We start from the raw sequence: 10,030 nt of genomic DNA, 5'->3' as shown, positions 1-10,030 counted from the left end.
CAACAGTCTTATGACATCCTGTCTTATAAAATATGACGATGGCTGGGAATGCACGCCTTACGTAAAATAAATAACTAAATACAAATACAGAACAAATACTGTTGTCCTTCTTTAAAAAGGCAGAATCTTTAAACAAAGTCTTAGTTAAATAACACGTATTTCATATATATATTTTTTTGTATTTACATGTGCAGTAGACTGTACTTAATGGTGCAATTAAGTAAAAACATAAACGTGCTTTGCAAGTGCATTTGATGTATTGTACAATGATGACAACCATAGAACTAACAGCAGTGATATGATAACAGTGTGGTTAATAGTGTAGGTGTAGGCTTTTTTTTAGTGTAAATTTTGAATTCAGTTTCAATTTGGGAACTGGGATCTGTCTTTTGTTCAACTTAGTGTTTTTTTTATTTAGCCAATCAGGCCAAAAGTATGAAATGGAAAACATGCAGTGCTACTTTGCTTAGCCACTTGAAACAAATGATTTCCCCAGTGCAGAAGGGAATTCTTTAAGAGCCAGTCAGGGGTTGTCTTTGTCTCATTCATGCCCATCATGTCTCATTCATTGAAATAATAATGATATGTGAACTAACCTACATTGAAGGTGAACATTTGTATCTAATAGGAAACTACAAGTTTTCATTCTGAGTCTGTTTTGGGGGGATTTTTCTCACAAAAGCACGGTACAGTGTGATTTCCCTAGTTTTTTTTCTAAGATAAGTCAATTGGAAATCCCCACAGAAGCTCCGCCCAGGAGAGCGCACAAAACCCAGTGCGCCTACCTCAGCTGTTCCACTCTGCCCTGACCTTTGGATAGAGACGGAGCTGTTTCTTCTGACAGTCGCAAAGTCAACATGGACGTTCACAGAGTGCCTAACCGCAATCAAGTGGATTATAACATCGATAACATGGAACCCAAACATGGGAAATTGTTGCCTTGCCAGGAGGACCGTTTTGACAGCGGCCTGGACTCCCTGAAAGAGGACGAACTGGTGAACGAGTTTGAGGACATGAGTGTGGAGTCCGAGAATCCCACACATGAATACGAGCCTTGGAGGACTGCAGTGACTGAAGATGGCGACACGTAAGTGGAATTTTTGGAAATTATTAATAATGCATTTAGGCATTTGCAAGTTTAATCTTACTGCGTAAATGACGTAGGGGGTTAGCAATAGTGCGCATTATCTACATTTCCAACCTAATGCATTAAAATATATAAAACTGCAAAATTAATCATGAAAATGTCGAATGTTGCACGAAAACAAGTGGTCTTTAAAAGTGTGTATGTGTACGCGCAGTACAGCGCGTACTCAGTGTGTGTGTGTGTGTGTACTTTGGCTGAGAAAGCAGTCTGGGCGGCGCTAAAGTCCGCGCTGCGCGTTCAGGAAAGTCCCTGGCCTGCTGCCAGTAACTGATAAAGCATCAGATGTGTCAAGCCACAACTGGTGGAAATAACCCGACAAAACTCCATTCTTGCGAAACGCTCCACTGCTCCGGCTTTGTTCTTTATTGTTTGGCTGGACCCACTTCCCCCGTGCGTATTTTTTAAAAAAACACTTATTTTAACTAACCTCTCAATCTCTTTTCTCTCTCTCTACAGGCTTCTCCACTTGGCCATCATTCATGAAGCCACTGACCATGCCATCCAGATGATCAAGCTGTCCCACAATCACCCCTTCCTCAATGTACAGAACCACCAGAGACAGGTATTAACCAAAATCAAACACAAAAGCTTGAGGTTTTTTTTTTGTCTTCAGCACAAACAAAAAGCAACATTAAAATTGATCTAATAATTTGAATTTTCTTTCACACAGACTGCCCTCCATCTAGCAGTGATCACAGAGCAACCCCAGTTGGTTGAGAAGCTACTAAAAGCCGGCAGTGACCCCCGGCTGGTCGACGACAGTGGGAACACAGCTCTCCACGTCGCCTGTAAGAAGGGCTCCCTTGCCTGCTTCAGCCTCATTACCCAGAACCAGAAATGCCAACGCCACCTTGGCTCCATTGTGTCCTTCCCCAACTACAATGGTAAGTTTTGGGTTAAAACCGAACTTCTACACACACACACACACACACACATACACACATACACACAGATTGTTTTATTTCACTCTGGCAGTGTCTGTTTCTCAAATTTGGTTGTTAAACTTTTCCTGACTTCTCTTTTGCAGGACATAACTGTCTCCACTTGGCATCTATTAATGGCTACATTTCATTAGTGGAAAACCTTGTTCAGCTGGGTGCAGACATCAATGCACAGGTAGGTGTTACTGACTTATTGCAACCAGCATCAGTTACAGTTTTTTTGCAAAGTAATGTCCAAATGAAAAGCAGGAACCTAACATGATTTTGTCATATTGTTTACCTTAGGAACAGTGCAGCGGACGAACATCGCTTCATCTTGCAGTGGACCTTCAGAACCCAACACTGGTCTGTCGCCTCCTCGACCTTGGCGCTGACGTTAACTGCTTGAACTATGGTGGCTTCACGGCGTACCACCTCACCTTCGGGCGGCAGAATGAAGAGATCCGGTGCCAGTTGTATGAGAGGACGGCACAGGAGTTGAGAGAGCTGCCCGACAGTGAGTCAGATGAGAGCGACATGGAGGACCTGGACCTGTCAGAGGATGAGGTTAGTATTCGACTCAGAACAGGAGAACTGGCATCTTATTAGCAGAATTACCCAGAGACCTCATTCAGTTGTGCCTTGAAGCTATAGGTTCCTAACATTTTGTTTATGCTCTTCCCTACAGCTTTATGACGACATAAAGTTCGGGAAGTAAACAGAACCAACCCTCTACTGGTGGTGTGAACAACAGTGAAGCTGCTACTGGGCTGGCCAGCCACAGGGCCCAATGGGGGACAAATGAGTACCTGTCCCCGCTCCAGGTCCAAACCCACCTGCTGGCCCTAGGATCACACACATGAATGAAGACGGTGTTCAGTCTGGTTAAGTCTGGCCCAGATCACAGAATTCTGTGCCAAAAACCATAAAACGCCAAATCCATGACCTCCATGTTGTGTTCTGTATAATGTAGAAATATCTATTGATGTGTATATACAAGGAAAGGCATGTAATATATTGTAAATACAGAGATATTATTTTTGTACCTGTACATATTCTGTGTGAATTTAAACACTATTAACAAAAACGGTCAGAATAAAAAGCCTATGACTATGAAGAGCTTTGACTCATGTGTTTCGTCCACTCTTCATGTGACCACTTTTCATGAGCTTTCCACATTGTAAAACAAGAAAAATTTCTGTCTTACACAAAAATAATGAAGAGAGTCATCACACAGACAAAAAACTATCTCACTCAGCCACTTGGAACAGTCTGGGATTTCCTTGTTGGGGTGAGGTCACCAGGTCTCTGAGTCATTCAGCTGAAAGTCCCTGGGCAGCATTAGAGGAACATAATGTACTTAAATATTCCACCCTGCTCTGGAACTACTGTTGTATAGTTGCTGGCAAATAGCGCTGGGTGGAAATATTTACATTTTTTTAAAAGGACGGTTTTGTCTTGAAAAAGAATGAAAAAGCATTGGTATTTCTACTATGATAACTATCAGGAAACTTTCAAAAGTTAGAGAAGTATCTAACAGTTCCCTGTCAGCTGACACGTGCACAAAAGTCAGGAATTTCTCCAGAAAGGAAGTACCAGAAATAATCAGCACTACCTCGCTCTGCTTCGCAGTATGAAGGGAACCTGGTGCCAATACAGAAAATGTCCCTGAGTGATTAGACGTAATACTTTTAATAGTTTTAGTGCAACCTGTCATTTCCTCATGTGTGCAGATCTGTACAGGACTACAGGGGGAAATTTTTCACAGAGCGAGGAGCAAGTTGTTACTTCTTGAGTAGTGGAAATTGCATAAAAGATGTAACCAGTAATCTCAAAAATCCCAAAGACCATGTTTACATTCTGGATGAGAAAACATGACATTTCAGCAGGCTTTCTGTTTCTGATTCAGATAATACATGGAAAAAACATAGGGCAATGTAAGAGGGCCAAGCAGAGTGGAAATGACGCGAAAAGTGAGAAGCTGATTCTGTGCTATCATTTCTCATCATAGGGTGATGACAAAAATCCTCTAGAAGCCGAGAAGGATAGGGATCATTAAGTAGAATACTTAGACCCTCCATGGACACACTCTACAGTCCATGTTATCTTTGTCAAAACCATTCAGAAGTATTAAGGGAAACACATTTTCCCTTTGCAAAGAGAAACCATTTGCGTTTTACGAAATTTCCGGTGAGTTGTTTTAAGTACTATAGTCTATTTCTGACACGCTACAGGTGCCTAAAAATGTTGAGAAAATTAGGTCAAACCAGGTCTACTCGCTCTGTAGTAACATAACCCCTTCACAGTGCCTCGACTTGTCATGTGATCTTTTGGTGCATTCAGAGCCACAACAGGAAGCTCAGACGTATAGTTCTACACCCGCTCATGTTCCCAGAAACACTTTGCTCTGCTGCTAAACACAAGTGACAGATGAGAACACAGCTGATTCAACAGAAGCATCAGTTTACGTGACCAGGGGTTAGGAAAGTATCTGCAAACAAATCGACCTATATTTTGTAGAAATACAAACCGCCACATAAAAAAAAATGTTTCACACTAAATACATAAACATGTAGCAGGCAGAAATGTGATTTTACTCCAAAAACTTTTTTTTATTGTTGAATGAAACAGTGGGGTAAATGTACAGCAAACAAAGATAACATCAGCCTCCCTCTGACAACTGCAAATCCAATCATGCTTCCAATTAAATCCAACAGGTGATATATCTCTGGTTGCTCAGTCTCGCTCTGCAAGGGACACCAGGTGTGCGTCCACTTCAGTCTCTGTCAGAATCCTGCAGACACAATGACAGACACATGGATGTTAATACTGAGCTCCAAAACGTTTAATCCTAACTAACTACAGCTGCAGTGACATCTCAGTAAATAAGTGGGTTAATTTGTTTTTCAACTTTCACTGGTTCTGGCTTCTCAGATTTGAGTATTTGATGCTTTTTTTTGGGTGGCACAGTTGAACCGTGCTTAGCACTATCGCTTCACAGCAAGAAGGTTGCAGGTTTACAGGTACCCCAGCTTTTGCCCATGTCAGTTGGGATTGGCCCCAGCCCTACGCCACAGATAAAAGATTAGATCAGCTTTAACAAAACTTTTGTTAGTTGTGCAGACCTTTGTAAATAAGGCCTTGCTGTTTTGTAGCTTTGCTAATTACTACTCAGATCTCCACACGTTCTTGGCTTGTGACAGGTTCTGGAATTTCTGTACGATTTCCTCAAATTGTAATCTTTAAAAACAGCATACATGCAAATGAAGCACAATATTTAAAAGTCCATACATTGTTAAATGTTCTGCATTCTGCGTCAACCTTTTGCCATGTGCATGGTGTCTGAATGCTGGCTAACCATTCTTGTTGCTGTCCTCCTTGCACATGATGCATGAACATCAGACAGGGCAGTATCAGACTCACAACCATAGTTACATTAAAAGTGACAAAATTGAAATCGGGGAGGGAATTGTTTATAAAATGTATATTTAAAAATAATCTATAATTGGCAAAATTTCATCAATCTGCTGCATCTGGCCCCTGGCTGTATTCTGCTCTTTTCTGTAAAAGATGGATGCTTTATTTTGGCATTTATAATGGAAAACTGAATATATTTGAATTTTGATTGCTGGCTGAATAAAAGAAACAAAACAATACCAAAAAAAAAGAGATACATCTTTTTGTGGTGGGAGAAATCATAACAGAATTATTTGACATTTTATAGAGAAAATCAAATTGATCAAGAAAATAACCAACAAATCTCTTGATAATGAAAATAATTGTTTGCTGCAGCCCTAATCCTAAAATATTACACTAAGAATGAGCTTCAGTGTAACAGGGGCCAATCACATTACACTGACTTTGACAAGCAATGACAGGCTCATTACCGTAATAAAACAACCAATAACAACCAATGATAAGACATGATCTTGGTAAGGACTACTTTTATCAAGGGTAACTGCCACAAAATGGCTATTTGGTAAATTATCATGCCAGTGTTTTACCTGAACTTGGGGTCCTGTGTTGTGACAACGCCCACCTCGAGCTCAGAGGGCTTGAAGTCGATGGAGAGAACAGTTGACAAACAAGAAATGGCTGTCTGAAGGGGAGAAACAGGGGCAGAACAAAAGATGGGTAGGGTAGGAAGGAGTTAAGATCTGGTTTCTGATTGTCGTTCAACTGCTTGTTACTTCATATAAGATAAAATAATGGTTATTAAGAAAAAGCAACATGGCTTGAAACCAAACCACAAGTCATACAGGTTATTTTCACATTCATGTTGTTTTCTTATCAATCTGTGCTGCATCAGCAAAACGTTATATACCTCAATAGTTTGCTCAAAGGTCCAGTCCAGTTTCTTTTTCACTTTCTTCTCCAGGAAGCTGGTGGCTTCTGTCTGCTTCACTCCGGCGGCGGTGGCCTTGAAGCCGCAGTAGTAGCCTGCTGGGTCGCATTTGTAAACCTGGGGGCCATACTCCTCATCTATGCCGATCACGATCATACCTGGAGATGAATCAGCATTGAACAGGACAATTACAATGACTCTCTGGATTTAGTGTTTATATTGACAATATAATAATGGTGATAATCACTGCCTGCTCCAAAACACACATGGATTTGTTGAAAAAAATAAAACCACCATAAATAGATTTCAAAAATCAATACTTACAGCAGCCCAGTGGTCTCATCTCAGCATTCTGCGTGTAGACTTGTGAGATGTCAGCAATTCTCTTACACAGCATGTCCACTGGAATCTCATAACCGTACTTGTACTGCCAGTTGGCTGCTTCGTAGCGAGCTCGCTGCACTTGGGACCTGCTGTCAGCTGTCAGAGATCAGAGTGAGAAGGGGAGAAATATAGTTGATTTGTTTTTAAGGAGTCCATTCAAATCTTTAAATTTACATTGTTAACTTTAAATGTCTAATGAAGTGTTTTAATGATATCTACAGAAAGCCAGCGCTCACTGCAAAAAAAAAAGAAAAAAAGAAAAAGCTGTTTGGAAAGAGGAACCATCAGTTACAGTAAATGCTGTGAATGAGAACAGAGATGTCAAATGACCTGTAAGGCTCATTACTTTCAATTTTACCACCTGTAACTCAAAAATATCTGGAATTCAACAAAAGCAGTAGTTGCCTTTAAAATGGGTTTCACTTGAACTGCTTCCAAAAATTAGATTTGTTTCCTGCCACAGGCTACCACATTTTACAGAAGAAAAGTGGGGGGAAAAAAAAATGAAGGGAGGACAATGCAAAAGATCTGCTCAGTGTGTACCCCCAAGAATATCATTACATATTACATCAAAAAACATTACATCAAAAAAAAAAAAAAACAACAGAAAAATTAACTCACCTGTCATCCCAGACATTACACATCCAATATTATCTGTTATTCTAAAAAGGTGAGTCACTGTGGAGGCATCCAGAAGCTTGTCCTGTATCCAGGAGAAAAAAAAGTAGGAATAAACAAGTGACTGTGGCCAATCATTTGATGCTATCACATGTCCATGCCGTGATAGATACACATGAATAACTGCCTTGAGTATTCAACAGATCTAAATACACTAAGGTTGATTAAAGTATTACATTCATACAGGAGTCATGAATATCCTGGCCTCTCTGGCTGTGCTCAAAAGACCAACATGTATGTAGCCTACATGTAATCACTAACTACAGAACAGACATAATATACACTCAGTTAGCAGTTTATTACGTGCACCAAGATTGAACTAGCATAGCTGAACACAATGGTCCTACATTAAATGCTCCTATACTAAAAGCTCCTTCATGAAGATCATAATGATCAGTTTTTGTTCAAGTAGTTTTAGTGGAGAGTTGACTCAACTGATCATTCTGGTGGGTGCAATTTGTCCTGCTGTTAAAGTGTATTATTACACTAACAGGGCATTGAAGCACCTCTCTTTATGATGAAGTACAATTCAACAGCTGTGCACTTTTAACTATAATCTATAATAATTTAATGTGTGGAGTTCATAACAAAAGCACATTTAAAGGATGTTGCTACAAACAGGAAAAAGTGCACTTTGTTTTAACCCCTGAATCTGAGTTTGCGTCTCTCACAGCTCTTTCGCTATCACAACTATCAAGGAAGAAAACAACCTGTTGCCAACTCACCGGTACTTTTTTCTGTGTTACAACAACTGCACAGTCCTTCCCCCTGACTGCTACTGATGTGAGTCCACCTTGGTTTATGGCCTTGAAAGCATATTCTGCAAACAAGCAAGAGATAAGCATACATGTTCATCTGACAACAGCAACAAATGTTAGAGGATGGTAATAAACAAACACAGCATCCAGTGACTCTGGACAGTACAGTCAGTATGCAGAAACAACACAAAGTTCTGTGTGCAGCTTTGCATCCAAATGTGAGATTCTGGGCTGCATATAAGGGAATATATAAGGGAAATATTTATTTGGCTCTATGCTGCCTGTGGAGCAACTTCAAAAGTAGCCACTTGGCTGCTGTTGATTAAATGACACTAAGAAAAGTCCGGTCCATATCTAGTTTAGCTTAAAAAGAGACTGGACTGGAAACTGAGCAGAAAATACAGCAACAACGTTATATTTGGGTTGTTATTGGGATATACCAGAGTGGATTTTCCCTTGGATGCAACCAATTTACGGTATTAGATTTTTAAAAAGGCATGGTAATGCTGTGATAGCGACAAATGCTAACATGTTAGAGGGCTTTAATCAAAGAAAGGTTTAACTAACGCTAAAAAGAAATTAACATTTGGCTACCTGACAAGTTAACACTTTGAGCAATGAATCAGCTTGCTTGGCTGCAATGCTATCCATGCTAACTAGCCTACTAGCTAGCCAGCTATTTTGAGTCGCGCTGTTTCGTTTAATGCCACTATGAGAAAGGTAGGCATAAAGTAACAGCTCGGACACTGTCAGTGATACTTTAGCTAGTGCTTAAATGCGAATGTGTTATCGCTTTGGCAGGGTGCTGTTAACAGTTAGTAGCCAAGCTAATCGAACCATGACAGAGCATTTAGCTAGCTAGCAAACAAATGAGCCAGAGCGCCGGTTGTGTCTGAACAAATCCCCGTACTGACCAACTTGATAGAGTCTTCCTTCAGGAGAGAAGATGGTAATGTGTCGATCGAACCCTGCACTTGAGCCTCGGGACATTTTACAAGGTTAAGCTGACTGAGAAGTTCGTCCAAATAAATTAGCAAGCTCCTTTTACTTCATGCACAGTGTTTCCATCCGGACGTTGATCTGAAGGGATTCTAACTACATCCGGGGTGAGAGGGCCACCTCGTTTCCATGGAGACAGAATACTCACCTGCTGTGTGTGCAGAAATCGCACATTAATGGTTTAGCTAGCCGACATGTAATAACTAATAAATAATCATTTTTATTACTTTTCCTCAGAGCTGTCAGCTGTAGAACAGGGTAGCTACAATCCCTGGTCTATACCCTATAACTCTTAGTGCTGACAGTATGTTCTATAGCGTTTTCTTCCAGTTTGTTCATATGGACAGAAATGTATGGTCTACTAATACATATTGTTCTATAATCAGAATAAAATACAGGCAGCTCATTTTACAGACAGGAAGTCACAAGTGTTACTAACACTAATGAATACTAGGAAGCGATTATTCATTGTGTTATTTACACACATGCTGTTCCTAGTGTGAAATGCCACAATAACTTCAGTGAAAAATTTCCCAGTCATGCTGGTTGACTGGAACACATAAAGAATTACGGTCATCGAGAATATTTAGTGATGACTATTCCTACTACTCATAATATCCGCTGAAAAGTCCAAACTACTTTTGTGTAGCTGGTAAAATTTCACTGTTATCAAAGCTCTGACAGGCATCTTGTGAGTCAGGATTGCATTTGTGTGCATATGAAATTGTTAGTGCTAATAATGCTTTGCTGAATTTTACAATAAAGACAGCTAGCTAGCGCCTCAAAAATTACATTGGAA

At 40.2% G+C, this 10,030-nt stretch overlaps 2 protein-coding genes across 2 annotated transcripts; one reads left to right on the top strand and one right to left on the bottom strand.

The window, feature by feature from the left end:
* Nucleotides 1-786: 786 nt before the first annotated feature.
* On the top strand, nucleotides 787-3,186 carry nfkbiaa (nuclear factor of kappa light polypeptide gene enhancer in B-cells inhibitor, alpha a). Its single transcript, XM_026319352.2, has 6 exons — nucleotides 787-1,087; nucleotides 1,604-1,709; nucleotides 1,818-2,031; nucleotides 2,175-2,263; nucleotides 2,374-2,634; nucleotides 2,756-3,186. Exons 1-6 carry the CDS (start codon nucleotides 858-860, stop codon nucleotides 2,783-2,785), a joined length of 930 nt encoding a protein of 309 aa, XP_026175137.1. The 5' UTR covers nucleotides 787-857; the 3' UTR covers nucleotides 2,786-3,186.
* Nucleotides 3,187-4,655: 1,469 nt separating this feature from the next.
* Nucleotides 4,656-9,324, bottom strand: psma6b (proteasome 20S subunit alpha 6b). Its single transcript, XM_026319422.1, has 7 exons — nucleotides 9,147-9,324; nucleotides 8,200-8,294; nucleotides 7,418-7,499; nucleotides 6,737-6,892; nucleotides 6,392-6,570; nucleotides 6,072-6,166; nucleotides 4,656-4,861 (listed from the first exon to the last, which is right to left on the bottom strand). Exons 1-7 carry the CDS (start codon nucleotides 9,220-9,222, stop codon nucleotides 4,804-4,806), a joined length of 741 nt encoding a protein of 246 aa, XP_026175207.1. The 5' UTR covers nucleotides 9,223-9,324; the 3' UTR covers nucleotides 4,656-4,803.
* Nucleotides 9,325-10,030: the final 706 nt, after the last annotated feature.

The sequence above is a fragment of the Mastacembelus armatus genome, chromosome 24, assembly GCF_900324485.2.
Source record: "Mastacembelus armatus chromosome 24, fMasArm1.2, whole genome shotgun sequence".
NCBI classification, from domain to species: domain Eukaryota; kingdom Metazoa; phylum Chordata; class Actinopteri; order Synbranchiformes; family Mastacembelidae; genus Mastacembelus; species Mastacembelus armatus.
The sequence above is the reverse complement of the archived record's forward strand: the minus strand, read 5'-3'. Positions and strand labels throughout refer to the sequence as shown.